Source organism: Podarcis vaucheri (genome assembly GCF_965113315.1).
Source record: "Podarcis vaucheri genome assembly, chromosome: 12".
In the NCBI taxonomy this organism is placed as follows: domain Eukaryota; kingdom Metazoa; phylum Chordata; class Lepidosauria; order Squamata; family Lacertidae; genus Podarcis; species Podarcis vaucheri.
This window is the reverse complement of record NC_138750.1, coordinates 9310029-9335487: the sequence shown is the minus strand read 5'-3', so window position 1 is coordinate 9335487 and position 25459 is coordinate 9310029. Positions and strand designations below refer to the sequence as shown.

Here is a 25459-nt window from a genome sequence, read left to right as displayed (position 1 = left end):
ACAATATTTATTGAATAAATTAGGAAGAGAGGGTAGCTAGGATTGTCACTGGGAAATGGTTATACTTCAATGATTAAGGACCAGCAGTTGATGCTGAAGTGAGACTCAAATTAATTCTATCGAAATGGTTGTCATTGGAAGAGTTGTTTATCTGCTGCTTTGGGTGCTATGAATTCTCACGCACAACTAATTATTCCGCCTTTGTTATTTCCCCCTGCAATAGCTCAATGACTTATAGAAACTTCAGCCAACTTATTTCATCAAGGAACTTAATGTAATGACTTGCTTGGGAGATGCCCAATTGCCTTGAAGGGAAAGCTGGTCTGTGAAATCCCACCACACCTGCCACCCTAGTTCCTTGTTCCCGAGTGAGACGAACTCCCTCCAAAAGGTGTATGTTAATTTTTCACCTGGGAAAGGGTAATTGCCAGTTAAATCCACAGTCACTGCTGAGCAAGTTCAGCCCGTTTCTTCTTCTTCAATAATAATAATAATAATAATAATAATAATAATAATTGTTATTTATACCCCACCCATCTGGCTGGGCGGCTTCCAGCAAAATATTAATGTTATGTACTGAAGTTCTCACCCTGGGCCAGCAGGGGGATACTGTAGATAGTTATGCAAATGAAGGATCAAAAGTGATGTTCAGTGATTAGATAGTTTGTATGCAAATGAAGGATCAAAAGTGACATTCAGTGATTGGATAGTTTTAGAAAGTTGTTACAGTAACAAGGTACTGGAGCTCTATATAAGCAGGGTGACTGAGCCCTTCAGTTCAGTTCAGTTCTGGCCTCAGAATAAAGAAGAGCTGTTTGAAGAATCGCTGTGTCGTCTGATATGTTCGCCCACAACTTAACAATTAAAATACAATAATTCATCAAATATAAAAAGCTTCCCTAAACAGGGCTGCCTTCAGATGTCTGCTAAAAGTCTGGTAGTTGTTTGCAGTGGTACCTCGGGTTACAGACGCTTTAGGTTACAGACTCTGCTAACTCAGAAATAGTACCTTGGGTTAAGAACTTTGCTTCAGGAACAGAAATCGTGCTCTGGCGGTGCGGCAGCAGCAGGAGGCCCCATTAGCTAAAGTGGTGCTTCAGGTAAAGAACAATTTCAGGTTAAGAACAGACCTCCAGAATGAATTAAGTTCTTAACCTGAGGTACCACTGTATTTCTTTGACATCTGATGAGAGAGCGTTCCACGGCTGGGCGCCACCACTGAGGAGACCCTCTGCCTGGTTCCCTGTAACTTGGCTTCTTGCAGTGAGGGAACCGCCAGAAGGCCCTCAGTGCTGGACCTCAGTGTCTGGGCAGAACGATGGGGGTGGAGACACTCCTTCAGATCAAACCATGTAGCATGAAAGTGCATTCTGATACACAGGGTAAAGATATTTAATAAATAATAGTAAATAAATAATATTTTTCTGGAACTCCTCTTGCTCCTGTGACTCGGCTGATCAATGAGAAGTACGCTGCAGACCTTGTAACATTAGGAAAGAGGAAAGAAAGACAAAACGGTATATTTCTTGGAGACTCTTCAAACTGACTGGAGAATGTGACATCGTGCAGATAGTGTATAAAATGTTGTCAATATATGCACATATCCCAAGGACTGTTGGGGAGTCTTCATAATGGCCAGAAAATGCACAAAATTCAAAATTCTGGCCCCACTGATTGCACCAGGCTAAATCACAGGATAAAGCACTTTGTTTCAGCCATAATAAAATAGCACATATCCTCCTAAGAAAATGAATGAAGCGTGAAGCATTGTAGATGTACCAGCAAAGTCTTTCCCTGGAAGTGGTAGCATAAATAAGAGCGATCTTATCCACAAGAGACAGTTCTTGCCACCAAATAAATTGATTCTTTTGTCAAGTAAAAATATCATTTTATTTTCTCCAGTTCCTGCAAAAATATAATTACACGGGTTTGATATTTTTGATGTTGGAAAGATTATTCTTATGCTGATTTAATGTGCTGCCAGGGCAGGGAGGTGATCAACTCATGGAGGAGCAAACAGTCATAATAATATGCAAGACAAACAGACAACCGTTGAGCCAGCCATATGGATGGGAATAGTGATTATACACAAGGAGTGTTTTGGGGCTTGGGGAAATTTCATGCACACATGGCTACTTTTTAAAAGCAAAACATGGATTGAAAGGTGAGTGTAAAAGTTTTCATTGTCACCACGAAAACACATTTGTTCAGCCTGCATATTTATGCTGTGGTGCTTAGTGTTCAATAGCCTGAAGCTGGAGTTTGTGCTCAGGGGCTGATTATGTTATTCTTCATGGTCATACTCCCATTTAAGATGAAAACAGGCCAAACAGTGATTGCATTTCCATAACCCACACATGGGGAATGAAAATGCAACTCACTGGACTTTATACATTTGCATAGTAATGTGAATACGCATGCTGTAATTCCCAGATAATAATAATAATTTATTATTTATACCCCGCCCATCTGGCAGGATTTCCCCAGCCACTCTGGGCGGCTCCCAATCAAATATTAAAAACACAATACAGCGTTAAACATTAAAAACTTCCCTAAACATGGCTGCCTTCAGATGTCTTTTAAAAGTAGGATAGTTGTTTATTTCCTTGGTATTTGATGGGAGGGCGTTCCACAGGGCGGGAGCCACTACCGAAAAGGCCCTCTGCCTGGTTCCCTGTAGCCTCACTTCTCACAGGGAGGAAACTGCCAGATGGCATTCGGAGCTGGACCTCAGTGTCTGGACAGAACGATGGGGCTGGAGATACTTCTTTAGGTATACTGGGCCAAGACCATTTAGAGCTTTAATGGTCAGCACCAACAGATAAGTCTGACCAAAGTCTGTGTTAAGTTGTGGGCAAACATATCAGACGACACAGCAATTCTTCAAACAGCTCTTGTTTATTCAAAGGCCAGAACAGAACTGAACTGAAGAGCTTAGTCAGCCTGCTTATATAGAGCTCCTGAACGACGTAACTGTAGCAACTTTCTAAAACTATCCAATCACTGAACGTCACTTTCGATCCTTCATTTGCATAACTATCTACAGTATCCCCCTGCTGGCCCAGGGTGAGAACTTCAGTACATAACAGTCTGTGCGTGCTGCACTGTTCTGACAGAGAAGCTTTCTCCCATTGGATGAACTTGTGGGAGAATCTTGGACTTGGAACAGGTTCCAAAGTTAGGACTTAGGTTTCATGTTTGTGCTTTAGCCGTGGAGTTCTACACACACACAAAAGGAATAACCAACGTGTTTGGCATGTTTATGGGTGGACTTTTTTGATGGCATCCATTTGTCTCATAAGACAATGGAGTGTGCCTCCATTGGGGGTGAAGTCAACCAACTGGGGAATCACAGCACCTGCTGTGGCTGCAAAAACTGGTAACCCATAACTGTTGCTTCCTCCCTTACTTTTGCTGCATTGGTGGCATTCTTCAAGGCACAAGCCTGTGCAGTGTGTCTGGAAGTCCTGGGCTGCCCAGTCAACAAGACCTCCCTCTCAGCCTTGCTGATGTGGTCCACAGGATAGCAGAGCAGGATGTTTGGCACCAACTTGGCTTCAGGTGTACAAGGTGCCATCCAATTGCCTAGGGCAGGGGGCGGCAAGGCTTACCTCGCCTGGGCTGGTTGACTCCAGCGGAGATCACTCCGTGGGTTGGATTGTGCGTGCGCTCCCACAATTTCTGGCATCTGCGCAGATGCGATTTACGGCGCTGTGGAAGCGGGTCCCTGCGCCGCACCGGTTTAACGCAGCAGGCGGGGACTTGCTGAGCGGGCGGCTTGGTTAGGGGGTGACTTATGGGCCGGTTAAATGACCCCCATGGGCCTTAGATGTGGCCCATGGGCCTTAGGTTGCTTACCCCTGGCCTAGGGACTCCCCTCCGGATTTGTGAAGGGTTTGCCTTCTCGGTAGTGGCACCCGCCCTGTGGAACACCCTCCCACCAGATGTCAAAGAGATGAACAACTACCAGACTTTGAGGAGACATCTGAAGGCAGCCCTGTTTAGGGAAGCTTTTAATGTTTAATAGGTTATTGCATTTTACTATTCTGTTGGAAGCCGCCCAGAGTGGCCGGGGAAACCCAGCCAGATGGGTGGGGTATAAATGAATTAATAATAATAATAATAATAATAATAATAATAATAATAATAATTCCTCTCAAAGTTGTCCCACAAGGCAACGGGTACTAGGATGCAGTTGCGGAGCAAGCCAATCGGGCGCTTGGGTTGGCGTGCATGCCCTGCGCCCAGGGGTAGGGCCAGCCCCGGCAGGACGCTCCACAGGGCATCAGAGGAGTCTGCCTGCCTCTTTCCACTCAGCCACCCTATAGCTGAGGGGGAGGTGGTGGGTGGACTGTTTGGGGCAGCGCAGACCCTGTGGGCACCCAAGCCATTGTGTCACTCCCAGGAGAGACACGTGGCTCAGGCACGCTGCAGGCCCCATGGTGAGTGCCACCTGGCAGTGGCGTAGCGTGGGTTGTCAGCACCCGGGGCAAGGCAAGTAATTTGCGCCCCCTAACCCGTGGATTTGCGCCCCCTAACCTGTGGATTTGCGCCCCCTAACCCGTGGAGTTGCGCCCCCTAACCCGTGGATTTGCGCCCCCTAACCCTAACCCCCAGATGTTGCGCCCGGTGCGCCCGGCCCCCCTGCACCCCCCACGCTACGCCACTGCCACCTGGCATTTTGTCACCCCCCCCCTCAGTGGTGACACCCAGGGCGGCCCACCCTCACCCCACACCCCTTCCTGCTAGGATGGACTAGGGCAAGTGTAAACATCAAAAGGCTGAGGAGCCCGCAACAGAACTGTTTGCTGTACCCAAGGTACCAGTTCTTGTGTTCACCCAAGTTTCACCTCCAACTTCCAGGACCGGGTCTGGTGACTCTGGCCAGGACAATGTTCATGCAAGGAGGCCGTTTATGGCTCTCATGCAGGCAGCTTCTCATCACCCATTAGGCAAGTAGAAAATGAGAAGGGAAAAGGTGACATGCAGTATGGTCCTCTGCATAGGATATGGATTGAAGTGCCAAATCCAGTGTTTCCCTTTATAGGCAGCCTTTGCCCCGCAAGACGAATGCCTCGCAAGACGGAAAACTCGCTAGACGAAAGAGTTTTCCATTTTGGAGGTGCTTCGCAAAACGAATCTCCTATGGGCTTGCTTCGCAAGACAAAAATGTCTTGCGAGTTCCTGCGGGTTTTTCCCCCTCCCCCCCTTTCTAAGCCGCTAAGCCACTTATCAGCTGATCCGATCAGCAGATAAGCCGCTAAAAGCCGCTAAAAGCCGCTAATAGCGCTAATCCGCTAATCCGTCAATGGGCTTGCTTCGCAAGACGAAAAAACCGCTAGACGAAGAAAATCACAGAACGGATTCTTTTCGTCTTGTGAGGCACCACTGTATTGTAAAGCCCCACGGCTACTAAAAGAACTATTGAAATAAATTACTACAAATTAAGCTATGACTTGCAATTCAAAAAGTTGTAGAAATCATGAATCAGTTTAACATTTTTTGTTATTTTTTTTTTAAAAACTTAATTTCAGCCATTGTTAGCATGAATGATAGCAAAGCATTGGGGACACTTTTCCGTACATTTCTGTGTGCTGCACATCTCCAGCAGTATCCTTGCCTTTGGCAATGCCGTATTTTGGGATGTGGTGCCCAGAATACAGGAATAGCCTATTTTAGCTCACAATACAGCAATTAAAGCAATTAAAAAGCACCGCCAAGACATTTTTGTTGCTAGAAAGCATCCCTATACAGTATGTTGCTATTTAGTCGTTTAGTCGTGTCCTACTCTTTGTGACCCCTGGACCAGAGCACGCCAGGCACTTCTGTCTTCCACTGCCTCCCACAGTTTGGTCAAACTCATGCTGGTAGCTTCGAGAACACTGTCCAACCATCTCGTCCTCTGTCATCCCCTTCTCCTTGTGCCCTCCATCTCTCCCAACATCAGGGTCTTTTCCAGGGAGTCTTCTCTTCTCATGAGGTGGCCAAAGTCTTGGAGCCTCAGCTTCAGGATCTGTCCTTCCAGTGAGCACTCAGGGCTGATTTCCTTCAGAATGGAGAGGTTTGATCTTCTTGCAGTCTATGGGACTCTCAAGAGTCTCCACCAGCACCATAATTCAAAAGCATCAATTCTTCGGCGATCAGCCTTCTTTATGGTCCAGCTCTCACTTCCATACATCACTACGGGGAAAGCCATGGCTTTAACTATACAATGGTACCTTGGGTTACATACGCTTCAGGTTACATATGCTTCAGGTTACAGACTCCGCTAACCCAGAAATAGTACCTCGGGTTAAGAACTTTGCTTCAGGATGAGAGCAGAAATTGTGCTCTGGTGGCACGGCGGCAGCAGGAGGCCCCATTAGCTAAAGTGGTGCTTCAGGTTAAGAACAGTTTCAGGTTAAGAACGGACCTCCAGAACGAATTAAGTACTTAACCCAAGGTACCACTGTACGGACCTTTGTTGGCAAGGTGATGTCTCTGCTTTTTAAGACGCTGTCTTCTTATAGTATAAGAAGGTTAATTTTGTGGGAAATAATTCATAATGAATTGAACAAAAGTGTTTTAAAGTACTTTTCCAAAACAAAACAATACAGAGTCCTTTTTGTTGGGGAAATTCAGACGGAAATTCCCAGGGGTCAAAAAAGGTTATTTATGTATTCCACTACTGTGTCCCGTGTTTTGTTAGCCCCCAAATGGAAAACAAGCGAGGTCCCAACTAAAGAAGAATGGCAACTTAAACTAATGGAATATGCACAGCTTGTGGACCTAACATATAGAACAAGAGAACAAAAAGAACATATGTTTAGAGCAGATTGGATAATGCTTATTGAATATATGGGGGGAAATTGTGTACATTTGAAAACGTGGGCAGCGTGAAGATAAATTCAACAGTGTAAATAAGTTTTGATGGAAGTAATAATGGAATAAAGAATGGTTTAGTTTATATAAAATATGTAGGGATTTATGTTATGCAAAATGAACCATGGAAAGAGAAGAAGGGAAGTCATTGATATTTTAAGGTTGTTTAAATGAATATTCTAATATGCAAAATGTAAAAAATGTAAAAAATTATACAGAAAAACGAAGGTTAATTTTGGCTTTAAATGACTAAGGCTTTTAAATACAGAATTAACCAGGCACAAGTTTTACCGCCGCATCTTTCTGCTACTTGGGTAATGTGCTTAACTGCAGCTCAGCATCTGCTACAACTGGATCCATCCATTTACCATAGTATTTTCTTTCTCCGCAGACAGAACAGCTGGTTACGCTTTGGATTCTTTTCGTCATAACGGTTGTTGGGAACTCCATTGTTTTGCTCTCCACCTGGAGGAGGAAGAGGAAATCCAGGATGACTTTCTTTGTGACCCAGCTAGCCATAACAGGTAAAGCTGTGTCAAAAGGGGGCGTGGACTTGCTCATTTATTTTCACTTGGCAGCAAAAAAGGGAATGAGCCCTTGTGGGAAAATTTTGCCCTGATACTTGCCTCTTCCATTCGCTGTCCTAGCTCTATTCTGCTGTCCGTCTGATAGAGTTGTCCAAGAAACTAGTAAATTTCGCCAAATGCACAGGAGCACAGGGCGTGCAACATTATCTGGCCTAGGTACTGGAAGGGACTAAGAGATGAAGCCACAGCTTTTCCAGAAATGTGGGGGTTTGGGGCGGGGATAATGAATGAGGAAAATATAATTTCTTATTGACTGAGTCCATAGATCAGGTAAAAAAATCCAAATTAAAAAACATCTAAAACTTCACATAAAAATATAGATGCATTAAAATGTTGTGCTTGTTTCTGCTAAAACAACTAGAAATTCTATTTTTTGTAAATAATTTTTATTAAGTTTTACAATTTTATATTCAACACAAACATCATTATCACAAAAAGCATATATGAATCCTAATATCCCCCTCTCCCATGACTTCCCTCAACTTCCTCTTCGGGTTCTCTAAATATTTGCTTCTCCTGCCTATATTATTCTATCTTAATTTTATAATATTTTAGTTAAATATTATTAAATTCTTATAATTTTTGTACCATATTTTTTCACGTTACATCTTACACTTTGTTATTTTCTAATTATTACATCTTAACTTGTGTGTTTGTTTTCTTAATTGTAAGTGTTTACTCAAACCCTGCTAGTGAGTCCACCTCTTTACAATATTTCTGTAGGTACAGCATAAACTGTTCCCAATATTTTTTGAAATCTCTATTGTCTTTGTCTCTAAGTTTTCCAGTTGGCTTCGCCATTTCAGCGTATTCCGTCAATTTTTCTTGCCATTCTTCTTTCGTTGGTATCTTATCGTCTTTCCATTTTTGTGCTAGTAATATCCTAGCCACCATTGTAGTGTACATAAATAGTTTCTTCTGCTCTTTTGGCAAGTCTTGACCTGTAATAGAAATTCTAAAAATATAATCTAGGTTCAAAATCCAGCCTTTGGCATATGCACTTCTCATTAGTGCCTTGTAACAGAAAGGTTGATTTTTCTGTCACATATTTCTTTATTTGTAGAGCCCAATATCTTGAAGAGGGAAAGACTATACCTAGATAATATGATTTTACTTGCTCTATTTCTTTAGAGTCTATGTACTAGTTGTGCAACATTTTTCACTTACCTAAGACTACTGCGAAATTGATGTATAGTCACGAAATTAAAAGATGCCTGCTTCTTGGGAGAAAAGCAATGACAAACCTAGACAGCATTCTAAAAAGCAGAGACATCACCTTGCCGACAAAGGTCCGTATAGTTAAAGCTAAGGTTTTCCCAGTAGTGATGTATGGAAGTAAGAGCTGGACCATAAAGAAGGCTGATCGCCGAAGAATTGATGCTTTTGAATTATGGTGCTGGGGGAGACTCTTGAGAGTCCCATGGACTGCAAGAAGATCAAACCTCTCCGTTCTGAAGGAAATCAGCCCTGAGTGCTCACTGGAAGGACAGATCGTGAAGCTGAGGCTCCAATACTTTGGCCACCTCATGAGAAGAGAAGACTCCCTGGAAAAGACCCTGATGTTGGGAAAGATGGAGGGCACAAGGAGAAGGGGACGACAGAGGACGAGATGGTTGGACAATGTTCTCAAAGCTACCAGCATGAGTTTGACGAAACTGCGGGAGGCAATGGAAGACAGGAGTGCCTGGCGTGCTCTGGTCCATGGGGTCACGAAGAGTTGGACATGACTAAACGACTAAACAACAAGACTACTACTTTGGATTTAGCATTGTTAATGACTAGATAATTTTCTGTACAAACTGTCTCAGTAATCTCATACCAGCTTGTGATGTTGAAAATAAAATCACACCATTGGCACAAAGCGATATCTTCACAGGTCTAGCCATAATGTTTAAGCATATCAAAATTTTCGCTATGCAAACTTAGTTCAATAAATTGAATGAAGATAAGGTCTGGTCAGACTCCTTTGTATATAGGAATCTCACACGTAGGAACAGAATTTCAGTCTTTTCAAAACTTTAAATGTGTTTCTGTGTAAAGCAGCCTGATTGAAAATAATAGCTTCAAATCAAGATTTGTTTTTAAACAATTTATCCCCAGAAATCTATATACAGAATCAGAAGCAGCAATGAAGTCAATAAAAGCAGTATAAGCCTTTGCTGTGTATTAAATTATCAAATGGAGTAATTATCAAGGGTTCCTTTCCCTAAGCCTGCCTGCTCTAATCTTTGAAGGAGATGTGCTGTATAAATTTAGGCTCATCTATCAATGAGGGTGATTGATGTATAAATCATGGGACCCTTCTGATTTCCTTTTTAAAATACTGGGACTATACTGTTACATTTTCAACCTTTGCGGTACAACCTGCCGGTAGCAAGGCAATCCTCATTGCTCTTGAAATTTTCAGTTTGGCAGGAAGTCCTTTCCTGGAGTCTTATTATTCTTCAATGGTTACATATAAGATTTTACCTCTTGGGAGGACGCAGGAGGCCATAAAGAGATGGAATTAATATCTAATACAGTGGTGCCCCGCAAGACGAATGCCTCGCAAGACGGAAAACTCGCTAGACGAAAGGGTTTTCCGTTTTGGAGGTGCTTCGCAAAACGAATCTCCTATGGGCTTGCTTCGCAAGATGAAAATGTCTTGCGAGTTCCTGCGGGTTTTTTCCCCTTCCCCCCTTTTTCTAAGCCGCTAAGCCGCTTATCAACTGATCCGATAAGCCGATAAGCCGCTAAAAGCCGCTAAAAGCGCTAATAGTGCTAATCCGCTAATCCGTCAATGGGCTTGCTTCGCAAGGCACCACTGTACAGGAAACGTTCCACAGGATATCCTTCCTATTGCAATTTCTTCTTTAAACATGTCTGATTAAAAATGCCCCGACATTGAAGCAATGACAGATATATCTCAAGATAATTTTATTTTGCTTGCCCTGCTTGCCATATGTCCGGATTTCCCCAGCATTTTGCCAATTCAGCGAAAATCTGCCTGCCCGATTCCCAGACATGTTTGGGAAAACCAGGATGCATGGCAGAAATAAGCTGAGTTTGGCCCATTTGCAACCAAAATCAATGTCAGCCCAAAATTTAGCCTTAAAAAAACCAGCCAGGTTTTCTTGGTTGCTATTATTTTTTGTAACCTCATCTAAGTTCTTAACATAATATATTATATACAGCCTTCAGGGGAAGTGCATGGAAGATTCACAGCAGATTTCTTGACCAGTGGCGTAGCGTGGGTTGTCAGCACCCGGGGCAAGGCAAGTAATTTGCGCCCCCTAACCTGTGGATTTGTGCCCCCTAACCCGTGGATTTGCGCCCCCTAACCCTAACCCCCAGATGTTGCGCTCGGTGCGGCCGGCCCCCCCTGCACCCCCCCACGCTACGCCACTGTTCTTGACTTCTATATTATTTGGGAAGATGGGCCTTCAGCTCTGCAATGGAGAGTTTGATGACTCCCAGCTATGGAAGGAAGCCATTGTTTGCAAAAAGTTGTTTTGAATACCGGCAGTTCCTCACTAGTACTAATGATGAGTCATTATTAATATCACACAGTTTTAAGACATTATTCTAGCACCATAACATTTTGCTGCACGAGCAGTACTCCCATTGCAAACCTTATGCCTGCAGGCAGATAAAAGTATACTGTTATCGTTATCCTTCATTTCCTAGAGCGTGTGATTGCCCTGGGAAGAATCAAAGGGGGGAAATAAATTAAAGACATTCTCTCCAGATACAGCCTGGTATTAAGATGCAAAAAGCAGAAGAACAAAGTAAGAAGGTGAAGGGAAAACTAATAAACAATCCAGCAAGTTATACATAAGGAAGTGTATCATGCTCATGTTCATTTCTGCCTTGAGTATTTGTCCTAAAAGTAAGATGGAAAGAAGAAATATTTTATTTTATTGTCCTCTCATCATATCTAGACATGGGCATAAGCCAGGGGAAAAACTGACCCCTCCCCCAAAAAAATAAATATATATATATTTTTAAAAAAACTTATCAAAAAATAGAAATCTTAGAAAAATTTTGACAGATTTTCCTGAGCACTTGGGGTCAAAAGAAAGCAATTTAAAACAACTGGGGCTGAGACATTTCATTCTGAATCTTCTAGACAGAGCCAGACACAGAATGTTGACAATGTTGACAGGGGGGTGTCCTGCTCTCCTCCCCAAAAAACATAAATCCTGGCTACGCCCATGTATCTAAGAGCGCCAGAATGCAGTTTGTTAGAGGAAAACAAATTCGAGAAGTTTACGAGCTGAATTGTTTATTTATTTGTATCCCACCCCCCAAGTAGTGTACAAGGGGGTGTACAAAGTGGTGCAGAAGTGAATTCTTACCAAGTAACGGCTGGAAGTGAAGCAGCCAGTAAATAAGAAATTAAAAAATGCTTCTGTTGATGTTAGCCAGTTATGACCGGGGGCTAATTCGTCGCATCCTGTGTGATGCTGAAAGTAAGGGTGTTTGACTCAGGCAAGGAACTCTGTCTAAATGCAAATACCGTATTTTTCGCCCTATAGGACGCACTGGCCCATAGGACGCACCTAGGTTTTTTTTTTTTGGGGGGGAAATAATAATAATAATAATAATAATAATAATAATAATAATAATAATAATAATAATAATTTATTTGTACCCCGCCCATCTGGCTGGGTTTCCCCAGCCACTCTGGGTGGCTTCCATAGAAACCAGAAATACAGTAAAATATCACAGATTAAAAACATCCTGGAACAGGGCTGCCTTCAGATGTCTTCTGAATGTCAGGTAGTTATTTATCTCTTTGACATCTGCTGGGAGGGTGTTCCACAGGGTGGGCGCCACTACCGAGAAGGCCCTCTGCCTGGTTCCCTGTAGCTTTGCTTCTCGCAATGAGGGAACCCCCCGAAGGCCCTCGGCGCTGGACCTCAGCGTCCGGGCAGAATGATGGGGGTGGAGACGCTCCTTCAGGTATACTGATAAATAAAGGGGAAAAAATTATTCCCCCCCCCCCCAGCCGCGGATGTCTGCCCAAAGCGCGGGACGGTCTGCTTTGGCGCGCCCCACGCTCCGGGCAGCAGGCTGCTATCCGCAGCCTAGGGAGCCCCGCGGGAACTCCCGCAGGCTCCCCAGGCTTGCTGATAGCTTCCTGAAGCCTGGAGAGCGAGAGGGGTTGGTGCGCACCGACCCCTCTCGCTCTCCACGCTTCAGCGAAAGCCTGCATTCGCCCCAGAGGACGCACACAGATTTCCCCTTCATTTTTGGAGGGGGAAAAGTGCGTCCTATAGGACGAAAAATACGGTACTCCCTTCCTCCCCATTTCACACCTAAGGGGACTCTGGGTTCAAATTCCCACTCAGCCACAAAGCTTTCTGGGTGGTCTTGAACAAGTCACTATCTGGCTAACCCAGGACCTTTCAGAGGTCTAAGGAGGTCCGGGCTACTTCCAGGGTATGAGGCTGCCAGGCTTCAGGGAAGCTGACCTCCTGCCAGTCTGCTTATAATGGAAAGACAAGAAGCTCTTACCAAGGTCTTTTATTCAATAATCACAGAGAGAGTCATAGAAATGCTGTCTCTTAGATAATGGCGTTGCTCCAAGTAAATCCCTATGTCAGCTGATCTGTGCTTTCTGCCTCTGAGCTTTCTGTTCTCCTACTCTCAATGCCCACCGGGTCCTGGGTGAGGGGGGCAGGGGCAGAGGAAGGGTGTGTGTGGTGGGGCGGATTGCCCCGGGTGTCTTCGCTGAGGGGGGTGAAATTTGGCACGCCATCTGCCTGCGACTCCCAAGCCTATCCCAAGCCGTCGGGGGAAGTGAGGGAGCTGCGCCGCTTTGCCAGCGACATTTCCCCTTTCCCCCTTCATTTTGACAGCTGCGGGAGGCTTGGGAGTTGCAGGCAGGTGGCACACTAAATGTCCGCCATCGGCAGCTCACTCCGCCCCCGGCTGCAGGGCGCACACGCGCCGTCCCGTGCACCCGAGCAGCTATTCTGCACCTGGGAGGGCACTCTCCAACCTGGCCCCGTCTGGAATGTGCCCGCCCTGGGCAGCGCAGGCATATGCTCTGCCGTTGGGGGGGGGGTTCTGGGATGCTTTCTAAAAACACTGTCAGCTGTCTCTGCCCCAGTGGTGCTTCTTCTTCTTCTTCCTATTCCTCTCCCAATATTCCCCAGCTTCTCCCCACTGCAGCCTCTGAACTGTGACCTTCTGCAAACCAGTGTTCTAAATCTATACTGTCTCCCTCTTCTCTGGGAAGTGCAGCAGGAGGTTGGGGTCGGTCTCCACCATTCCTCCTCAGTCCAGTCCCTGACAGAGGACCCTAACCGTAATAAAAATAAAAATGGCAACACCTGAAAACAAAAATTAAGGTACTAAAAATAGAGTGAGATATCATTTGATTTTTTACATATATAATAAAAAGCATTTTCTAGCAGATAGTGTATGTCACATTTTGTTATGATGTACATCAAGCAAGTTGCAAAATGTATCATATGCCCCCCAAATTATCAAGTGTCTAAATCTGAGACCCCTTTGAGGTTGAGTCCACAAGGCAAATTGGCCCTGTGATGGGCCCTGTGGTGGGTTGTTGTGATCATAATATGGGATAATTCATTGCTCTGAGCTTCGTGGTGATCCTAGCCCAACTTACCTGACAGTAAACCCCACTGAATTCAATAGGACTCACTTTTAAATAGATATGGATAGGATTGTACTGTAAGGCAGGATTTTGGATAAAATCCAAAATATTTCAAATTGTTTAATTTATGCAGTTTGCAGATTCCTTTATCTCTGACCTATTTAGACTTCCTTTATTCCTAACATTAAGAATAAATTTACTGGTACTTTTAATATCCTGGTGTTCCAGTCCTAATACATTCTGTTGGACTTTAGACTTAGCAATTTAAACAAATACTGGGGTGTAATGCTCCAGTGCTTAAATTAAACAGTGTTTTTCATTACTTCACCAGAACAGTCTTCAGAATAACTCAGCGAGTTTTGTGTCAAAAAGAAAATGAACTTATGCCATCTGGGTTTGAGGACTGAAGAATATATTAGTTTATAGAGAGTGAAATTGTAGGGTGTTATCTTGGTGTGGATATTTTGAATGATTTTCTATATATATATCTGGCAGACAAAGAACCAGAAGTTCTCTCTCCCTCTCCCTCCCCCTCACCTTTTCCTTCCTTCCTTCCTTCCTTCCTTCCTTCCTTCCTTCCTTCCTTCCTTCCTTCTTTTATTTTCTTCATTTTGGTTTGTGTTTTTATTTTGATTAGTTTTTATCTTTGATAAAAAGATATCTGATATTTGTATTTTTTTAAAAAAACTTTAATAAAATTTATTTTAAAAATTAATAATAACTCAGCCATTCACCTGTTATAAGAAAAAACCCTGCTCCTTTCCCCTTATGGGGTACCCAAGAGCCCATATAGAGTCCTTATGTAGGTTCTCTATCGGTAGGAGAAAATAACAGAGGCCAGCGAGAGAATATTGAGAAGCAAAGCAGCTAGTAAGCCTGATCTTTATTAAAGCTGTTGCAACAGGGTGCTCCCCCACACCCAGGAGAGAGAAGGACCCAGAACAATGGTGTGCCCGCCCTTATATAGACTTTTGAAATTGCCCACCTGTAGCTCAAGGTAAAGGTAAAGGGACCCCTGACCATTAGGTCCAGTCATGGCTGACTCTGGGGTTGTGGCACTCATCTCACTTTATTGGCCGAGGGAGCCGGCGTACAGCTTCCAGGTCATGCAGCCAGCATGACTAAGCCACTTCTGGTGAACCAGAGCAGCGCACAGAAACGCCGTTTACCCTCCCGCCGGAGTTGTACCTATTTATCTACTTGCACTTTGACATGCTTTCAAACTGCTAGGTTGGCAGGAGCAGGGACCGAGCAACGGGAGCTCACCCCATCGCGGGGATTCGAACCGCCGACCTTCTGATCGGCAAGTCCTAGGCTCCATGGTTTAACCCACAGCGCCACCAGCTCAAGGCCACCCCCCAAAACATCATCCATACATGACAGAAAGGGCGGTCTACAGCAGAATCCTGTCTGGCAGAAGAATGGGTTTACCTGGAGAGCATGGTCATTCTTTTGTGATGATAAATACTTAATTCCTGAGTCCAGGTCACAGGCTCACCCTATTCATACACCAATGTTCCCTTAAGGCAGTGTTTCCCAACCACTGTTCCGCGGCACACTAGTGTGCCGCGAGATGTTGCCTGGTGTGCTGCGGGAAAAATTAAAAAATCTGAAAGATTTTTTTTTTTAAAAAAGTCAAATTTTCGATTGGGGCGCCGTCACTAGATGACCCCTGGGGTTCCCTCCCTCCCTCCCGCTCTGCGCCTCCCTCCTCCTCCGGGGAGGCCCTTCCTGGCTCTCGGCCAAGGCTTGGCGGCTGCCACTCACTCGCTCGCTCGCCCACCCGTCCCTCCATCCCTGCACCCGGCCTCTCCCCCTCCGTCCCCGGCTCGCTGGCTGCCGGGATCCGTAGTCCCCTCGCCCTTGGGCTCTGCGCCCGCGCGGGGTGCGCAAACTACGTTTCCCAGCGTGGCCTGGCGGGCCGGGCGTTTTGTTTGAAGCACTCTTCTCCCGGCCATGGAATGAGCGCAGCGGCGGCGGCCGGGCGGGCAGGGGCTCTTCCGCGCAGACCCCGCGCAGCCTGCCTGCGCCCCCGCGGAGATCGGGTGGCAGGATGGAGCCCGGGGATCCCTGCGGAGGCGGAGTGGCGGAGGCTGCCCCCCAGGTAGGGCTGCGTCGGGGGAGGGTTATTTTTGCAATGCTGCATCTGCGCCGGAGGGGACGCATCGGACCGCGGGGAGACCCCTTGGCGGGCGTGCAAGGCAATGCATGCGTGCAGGCGTTGCATGGAGTGCAGTGCAATGCAATGGCGACGCGGCGCCCTGCATGCATGCATGCAACTTCCACCGGCGCTCCGGACTTGGCAGGTGAGGGGGGTCCCCAGTGGGCGGCAGAGAGAGCCGGGAGGGCGAAGGGGAGCCGGGGGGAGCAGCGCTGCTCCCCGAGCCGAGCCCGGGGGGAAACTTCGGCGTCGTTGCGCCGGGTGTTGGAAGCGGAGGCTGGCGGGGGCCCCTCACCTGCAAAACCTGGTCGCTTCTCATATATTTCGTGCATTGCATTCATCGCCCGCTTTCTCCTCCAAGGAGCTCCCGGGGGCGTGCGTGGTTCTCCCCGTGTTATCCTCGCAACAACAGCCCTGCGAGGTGGGTCAGGCGAGTGGCCCAAGGGAGCACCCAGGGATTGTCCTGGCCAGGTGGGGTGATTTGAACCCTGCTCTCTGCCCGGTCTTCGTCCTCATTTAGCCCCCACATGTGCATGACTGTGCATGACTGAGGTTTTCCCCCCTCGTCTTGGCTATGGTGTGAGTCTGTGCTGTTAATTAATGGGGTTCTGCCTTCGGAGAAGATGAGCCAGCCCTCAAGGAGGTGATTATGTAATTTGCTACCAATTCATGTCCCTCCCGGCGTGACGCTGTGCGCTGACGTCACGGGGCTGTAATGGTGGTGTGCCTCGAGATTTTTTTCATGAAACAAGTGTGCCTTTGCCCAAAAAAGGTTGGGAAACACTGCCTTAAGGCAGGATTTGTGAGCGCAGAGACAATGGAGAGGTTTTTCCCATTTCCATCCAAACTGCAGAGGAATATTTGAGGTCACTGAAAGAGTCAAAATGGCTTTAGGACTGTTTTCCAGTACTGTTTCAGACATGTGGTTTATATATTTATGTATGTGTTTGCATGGTATATTTATGAACATTTATTTTATATCTTAGACCTTATAATTATCACAACACACCTTTATAATTAGCAAATATTTACCAAAGAGAACAAAGCTGAAGTTCATTCGACAGCACACAAAGCCAGATTTCACAATGACTTGCTAAAACCCTCCAACTCTCACAAAAGCAAAGAGAATGTAATGGGGGGATATATTGAATGATTTTCAAAAGCAAACCTTCAATCAAAGCAGAGCAATGCAGGAATATAACAAAAGAATAATAGTGTGGAGGACTGATCAATATTACAATATAATGAAACAAAAGACATGTTTCATTCAATGAAATATAATAGAACGTGGTTCTAAAAAATTCTCTTAATCAAAGTAGGTTGTTTAGCAAAGTCATTTAAAAAGGGCATCAAAACTTGTCACCAAGAGAGCAGTTTAAATTATCCCTTGTCAGATTTTTGTAATAGTACTTTGCTTCTGGTTATTGATTTGGAGATTATGGGATGAATCACCACTTTGCAACATGCCGGAGCCCCACAAAGGATATCTTAAATCCCACAAGCTAGAATCTGAATGACAAGCCATGAGGAAACAAAGGTTGACAGACTTTTGCTTTTTAAGGTCAATGTTATTTTTGAATAGAATCATAGAGTTGGAAGAGACCACAAGGGCCATTGAGTCCAACCCCCTGCCAAGCAGGAAACACCATCAGAGCACTCCTGACATATGGTTGTCAAGCCTCTGCTTAAAGACCTCCAAAGTAGGAGACTCCACCACACTCCTTGGCAGCAAATTCCACTCTCGAACAGCTCTTACTGTCAGGAAGTTCTTCCTAATGTTTAGGTGGAATCTTCTTTCTTGTAGTTTGGATCCATTGCTCCATGTCCGCTTCTCTGGAGCAGCAGAAAACAACCTTTCTCCCGCCTCTATATGACATCCTTTTATATATTTGAACATGGCTATCATATCACCCCTTAACCTCCTCTTCTCCAGGCTAAACATGCCCAGCTCCCTTAGCCATTCCTCATAAGGCATCGTTCTGAATTCTGAAATTATTCTTGGTTAATACCCTAAGGCAAGCAAAGAGGAGCCAGACTAAGGATAGTGCTGTGTTCATTTGCATTTTGGGAGAGAAGGGTGGTTTTGGCTTGCCTATCGGGTGAAAATAAATCAAATGAACTCTTTCCATGGATCAGACAACTGAGCCACACTCTAGTGAAAGATATTCAAGTGCAGAAACAGGCTTTATCCACATAATTCTGCTGGCTGGATATGCAACAGGAATAACGACACTCAGCCAGGAAGCTCCTTCTGGTTCCACAAGGAGGAAATTTATAAATTACCACCTGCTTTTCTGTGGCTTCATTCCACACATGGGTTCCACGGGAGGAGGATGACAGAAGCTCAGGATTTTTTGTGGGGCTGGGTCTTTATTCCCCCTCCCCTCCTGTTATAGCAATCTCTAGTGAAACAAGTTTTGCAGGGCCTTGAAGCCTGTGTAACCTGTTCGAACAGGAAAAAAAATAGCAGGGGGAATTGAATTTTCTATACAATGTATAATCATGGAGCCTTTAAGATTCTGGCAGCACAATCTTGCACATGTCTACTCAAATGTAAGTCCCCCTGAGCTTAATGTGGCTGAAATAAGTGAGTACAGGGTTGCTGCCTGAGAAATATCCGTCTCCACAGAGACGGCTCTGAAGTGGCTTTTCCATGCCAGTTTCATCTGCGAGTGAGAGGCAGATAAAGGGAGGCTAGACTGAGTGTAAGGACAATAGACAGAGCCAGAGAAGAAAGAGCTCCTTCCACGCTAACCTCTTTTTGAATACACAGGGACAGGCCTCCTGCGTCACCTCTGGCGCATGAATCCTGCTTCCTTTTGCCAAGTGCATGCTAGATTTTGCCAAAATGACTCAATAGCAGAGCAACACTCCTAATTCCCTTCTGAACTGAGTCATTCACTTCATTCTTGTTATGTACTGAAGTTCTCACCCTGGGCCAGCAGGGGGATACTGTAGATAGTTTTCACTCAGGTCCGCATATGCAAATAAGGAATTGAAAGTGATGTTCAGTGATTGGATAGTTACAGAAAGTTGCTACTGTTGCTTTGTAGTTGAGCGCTATATAAGCAGGTTAACTGAACCCTTCAGTTCAGTTCTGTTCTGGCCTGTGAATAAATAAGAGCTGTTTGAAGAATCGCTGTGTCCTCTGATATATTTGCCCACAACGTAACAATTCTGAAGACTGCACATTAGACCAGGCAGTGGTGTAGGAAGGGGGGTGCGGTGGGTGTGGTCTGCCCCGGGTGTCATCACTGAGGGGGTGACAAAATGGCAAAAATATGAGTTTTAAAGTAAAAAAAAATGGGCTAACTAAACTTTATAGTTCAGTCAACAAACACAACAAAATGCGGATGGCACTGGGCGCCACACCGTGGGGGCTGGCACTTCCCACAGGCCCTGCAGTGTGCCCGCGCCATGCGTCTCTCCTGGGAGTGATGTGCTGGCTTTGGCACCTGCAGGCTCCGCGCTGCCTGAAACGGCAGTGTGGGACTTGCGCCTGCCCTCCGCCTCTCACTCAGCCCCCCTACAGCTGAGGGGGAGGCGGTGGGCATATGTGGTCTTAGAGTTCTTAACCAAAAGACATTTCTTCCAGCGATAGACCTACATTGGCTCCCAGTACGTTTCTGAGCACAATTCAAAGTGTTGGTGCTGACCTTGAAAGCCCTAAACGGTCTCGGCCCAGTATATCTGAAGGAGCATCTCCACCCCCATCGTTCTGCCCGGACACTGAGGTTCGGTGCCGAGGGCTGGTTTCCTAACCACAAGAAGCGAGATTACAGGGAACCAGGCAGAGGGCCTTCTCGGTAGTGGCACCCGCCCTGTGGAACGCCCTCCCATCAGTTGTCAAAGAGATAAACAACCACCTGACATTTAGAAGACATCTGAAGGCAGTCCTGTTTAGGGAAGTTTTTAATGTGTGACATTTTAATGTATTTTTAATCTTTGGTGGAAGCCGCCCAGAGTGGGTTACAAATATATTATTATTATTATTATTATTATTATTATTATTATTATTATTATTATTATTATTTGCATTATTATTATTGTGTGTTTACTTCTGATACTTGATTGATGTGCACCATGTTGAGTTGTTTGAGTGGATGGCTTATGATTTTTGTTCTGTAATGTTGAATACGGAAAACCTACATAAAAAAGTTTTTGTTGCCTTTAAAAGTTTGGGGCAATGGAAATACAAATAACAATGTTGTTTTGTCTCTGAGTCACACTGCAATGGACTCCAACTCTTGAGAAGTATGCATCACAATGTATTATGAGAGATATGGAATAATCAAATGTGATAACATCTTGTTACAAGCAGGGAACTCAAGCAATAAAAAGAAGAAACTAAATCATTTTCTCTTTGCTTACTGCTCAGTGCTGATGCATTATCTGAATGCATAGCAGTTCATAAATCCTGAAATAAAGTTGTGTTTGTGTATAGGATCGCAACCTTAGGTACTCATCTGAGCAATATGAGTAAACCGAAAAAAAATAAGAAAAAGTATGAAACAACCCCCTCACCTAATATTTATATGTGTCTCTGTGTAAACTCATCATTTCCTCTTATACAGTGGTTATAAACAATTGTACCTTTAGAAGTTAGTGTTAACATTTATTAATATTCATGCTTTTGACCTAAATTTTCCTTTGGCAAGTTTAATAAAGTCATTTGATTGGCACCTCTTCAGAGGGAGATTAATTGAAAGCTTTTGTGAGGCAACTGTCAAGTTCTATTTAAGTCCCAAATCCTTTGGGATATGGTTTCGAAAATTAACTTGTTAATATTAGGGAAATTTCTTTCAGGTGGCCCGTGTCAACTTCGGGATGTCATCAAGGGACAGATGGTGTCAGAAAAGTCCTGCAAATTATTATTTATTAAACCAGCTTATCATTTCGTGAGGCAATAAATGTTCAGTTATAATCACTTATTGTAGAAAACCCAACACAGTAACCTATAATTAAAAGCGTCATAAATATTCTGATGTGGCTCAAACTGCATATTAACAAAGAGCCTATTTGTAGTTTTGTTTTGTGTGTTGAAGAACAACAGTATAAAACATTCTGGATAAGCTGCAGTTAAGAGTGGAAGAAGGGTGAAGACCCCTGAAGTGCCCCTATTTTCCAGGGATTTAGAGAAGCTGTCCTGGTTTCCGATTTGATCCTGGAATATCCCGCTTTTCCTTAGGATGTGTAATGAATATAGGGATTGCTCGTGCGTAAGTTGCCGCCATTCCTGGCTATGTTGCCTTGTTAAACCCTTTCTGTCTGGACAGGCCTTCACTTCGTGGCTGCCTCAGTCGCTAGCAGAATCCGTCAGTGGGCGTTTCTTAAACCTTTTCCAGCATAAAAGCTGTTTGACGCCAAGTCTCCTCCTACTCTCCCTGCGCGGAAGTCTTCTGCGCAGGGAGGGTGTGGGTAGCGGAGGACCCGTGCTCTCCTCGCTGGTCTCCGGTGAAGAGTCCTGGAGCCCTCTCGCCGATTCCCCCATCTGCCCCCCTTTATCCCTGGTGTTGCGCTGATTTCCTTCCCCAGCTGATGAGCTGCCTCTCTCCCTGCTGGGTCCCTCTCCAGCATCACTTGGGAGCCTTCCCTCCACCTCTGGCTCCGATGTCAGTTCCCTGAAAGGATGTCCCTGTTTTCATCGGAGAAATGTTGGAGGGTATGTGAAGAGAATCTACAGTGGTACCCCGGGTTAAGTACTTAATTCATTCTGGAGGTCCGTACTTAACCTGAAACTGTTCTTAACCTGAAGCACCACTTTAGCTAATGGTGCCTCCTACTGCCGCTGGAGCACGATTTCTGTTCTCATCCTGAAGCAAAGTTCTTAACCTGAAGCACTATTTCTGGGTTAGCGGAGTCTGTAACCTGAAGCGTATGTAACCCGAGGTACCACTGTACTTAACTCTTTCTCATATAGCTGCTTTTAAAGCTCAGAATCCTCATTCCCAAATGGACAGGTAGGGTACAGTGGGGCTTTCCTGTAGTACCTTTCCCCTCTATTGACACTTTTGAGTTGGAAAATATTTAGATCGGAAAAGACCCAAGGAGTCACTCCCTGCCTGCCTTCCTTCCTCCCATTCAGGGCTGCTTTTGTTGCTTGTTTGCTTGGGTTTTTAAAAAAAACAGAACAAGAGAATGCAGAGAAAACAACTGCAGTTGTCAATGGATTCTGGAAAGGTACCCAAGTTAGTCTGTTGCAGAAAAAATAGGTGTCTTGTGGCACCTTAAAAGTCTAATGGGTTTGATTATGGCACAAGTTTGTATGGTTTTTTTGTTGCCCAAGGGCCTGTGCATCAGATCGCATATTCACAGCAGAGACTTTGGTCACATCTCTAACCATATACAGTCATGCCTCGGGTTAAATGTGCTTCAAGTTGAGCATTTTCAGGTTACGCTCCACGGCGACCTGGAAGTAACAGAGTGCATTGCTTCCGGATTTTGCTACTCGTGCATGCACAGACGCTCAAAATGACGTCACCCACATGTGCGGAAGCGGCAAAACGTGACCCGCACATGCGCAGACTTGCAGTTGCGGGTTGCATTCGCTTCAGAGGTACCACAGTATTTAAAGCATATGGTTTCCCTCAAAGAGTCGTGGGAACTGCAGTTCATCCCTCGCACAACTACACTCCCCAGCACACTTGACAAACAACAGATCCCAGGATTCTTTCGGGGAAGTGTGTTCTCTAAATGCATGGTGTGAATGTAACTTTGGGTAGAATTTGCCATGCAATTTACACAGCACTTTTAATCCATGTTAGATACTTGGGGATTATATGAACTTCATGAAAACATAGAATTAAAAGCTTGGGGCAGAGGCAGTCAGGGGTATGAATGAGCTTTCAGAACATCATGCAAAAGTCTCGTCACTATGCCAGGACTATCTGGGCTTTAGGCTGTGGGTTGCTCCAGATCCTAGTAGATTCTAAAATCTACAATGCAGCCTGTAAAGGGAATTGGGGTTGCTTGTGCGTAGATGTAGCTGATGCTCTAGGCAACGTTCCCTGGCTAAACCTTTCCCTGGCTGGACAGCCCTTTCTCCGTGGCTGTCTCAGTCACTGGCAGAATCCGTCAGTGGGCGTTTCCTGAACTTCCTCCAACATAAAAACTCCTTGACACCAAGTCTCCGCCTAGACTCCCTGCGCGGAAGTCTCCTGCGCAGAGTGGGCGTGGCCAGCGGAGGTCCTGGACTCTCCCCGCTGGTCTCTGTGGAAGAGTCCTGGAGCCCTCTCTCCGAAGTCCTTCCCTGCTCCCCTTTCTCCCAGGTGTCACGCCGATTTCCTTCCCCAAAGGAAGCGTTCTCTCTCCCTCTGCTGGTCCCTTCTCCCACATCATTGGGGAGCCTTACCTCCACTCTTGGCTCCGATGGCAGTTCCCTGACACAGACCTTAGCGATAGAGTAAAGATGAGGGCAAAACACCACGAAACAATGCTAACTGGATTTTCCCACAGTTGCAAAGGCAACGCTGGCAAATTATTCCGGGAGGAAAAACACAAGTATCTGTTTCACTGCATGAATGAAGCGTACCTCCAGTTTGAATCCAGAAGGAACAACAAACTCATGCATGAAAAGAAACACTCAGCTGTGGCTTCGGGACTATGAAGTGCTTTTGTGGCGATCAAGAGAACTCTTTATAATCTGAAGCATTTCATTTAACTGAATGGAGCCTGTTCTGCTTATATCTTCCCGATGATGCAGTGCCATGCCCTTCCGTGCTAACGGAAATGCAGAATTCAAATCTGGATGGAACAATAGAATTTGTGTACATTTGTGGTATCTGAATTTCCTGTTAAAAAACCAGTAAAAGCACAAATAGTAGATTTGTACAGTGGTACCTCGGGTGGCGCTGTGGCTTAAACCACTGAGCCTAGGGCTTGCCGATCAGAAGGTCAGTGGTTCGAATCCCCACGACAGTGTGAGCTCCCGTTGCTCGGTCCCCGCTCCTGCCAACCTAGCAGTTTGAAAGCACGTCAAAGTGCAAGTAGATAAATAGGTACCGCTCTGGCGGGAAGGTAAACGGTGTTTCTGTGCGCTGCTCTGGTTCACCAGAAGCAGCTTAGTCATACTGGCCACATGACCCAGAAGCTGTATGCCGGCTCCCTTGGCCAATAAAGTGAGATGAGCGCCGCAACCCCAGAGTCATCCGCAACTGGACCTAATGGTCAGGGGTCCCTTTACCCTTTACCTTTACCTCGGGTTACAAACACTTTGGGTTACAGACTCTGCTAACCCAGAAGTAGTACCTCGGCTTAAGAACATTACCTCAGGATGAGAACAGAAATCACACAGTGGTGGTAAGGCGGCAGCGGGAGGCCCCATTAACTAAAGTGGTACCTCAGGTTAAGAATGGTTTCAGGTTGAAAGCATCACAGTTCATTGTTTATCTTTAGGCAGAAAGTAGCTGGGAATATTGTGAAATGCTGTATTTTTAATTCCCTTACAAGCTTACGAACAGGGGCAAATAGTCATCTCTTCTCTGCCACCATTGGAGCATAGTCTGGGAAAATAGAAATTTTGTTTCCCCTCCATTCAAGGGGTTTAGTACAGTGGTGCCCCGCAAGACGAATGCCTCGCAAGACGGAAAACTCGCTAGATGAAAGAGTTTTCCATTTTGGAGGTGCTTCGCAAAACGAATTTCCTATGGGCTTGCTTCGCAAGACGACAATGTCTTGCGAGTTCCTGCTGGTTTTTTTTCCTCCCCCCTTTTTCTAAGCCGCTAATCCGCTTATCAGCTGATCCGATCAGCACATAAGCCGCTAAAAGCCGCTAATAGTGCTAATAGCGCTAATCTGCTAATCCTTCAATGGGCTTGCTTTGCAAGACGAAAAAACCGCTAGACGAAGAGAATCACAGAACGGATTCTTTTCGTCTTGCGAGGCACCACTGTATATGATTTCCCCTGGAATTTTTTAAGGATATCGTCTCGCATCCTTGTGCATACAAATTGGATTATTGTTATAAAATTTTCCCCTCTTGCTTTCTTGGTTTTCAGTGGGAAACGTTTAACACAATTTATCTCCATCTTTAAATCCAGTTGTTGTAGCTCCAACAGTTCCATTAAACAGTTCACAGTATATATGGTTAAGAACGGACCTCCAGAATGAATTAAGTTCGTAAGCAGAGGTACCACTGTACTTCTACTTAAGGGGTTGTGGTTTCCGAAGCTCCCTTCCCACTCAGGGCAAAGCTGGGCATTGGAACATCCCAGCAGGAAGGGGGAGCATTCCGCAAGGCATCCC

The 25459-nt window shown here is 45.3% G+C and overlaps 1 protein-coding gene across 1 annotated transcript in view; it reads left to right on the top strand.

The window, feature by feature from the left end:
- NPSR1 (neuropeptide S receptor 1) overlaps positions 1 to 25459 on the top strand; it is an 80342-nt gene that overhangs the window by 9695 nt on the left and 45188 nt on the right. Inside the window, exon 2 of the mRNA XM_082192895.1 lies at positions 7253 to 7385. Within this exon, the coding sequence (XP_082049021.1) occupies positions 7253 to 7385 (133 nt within the window). The remainder of the gene's footprint in view (positions 1 to 7252; positions 7386 to 25459) is intronic.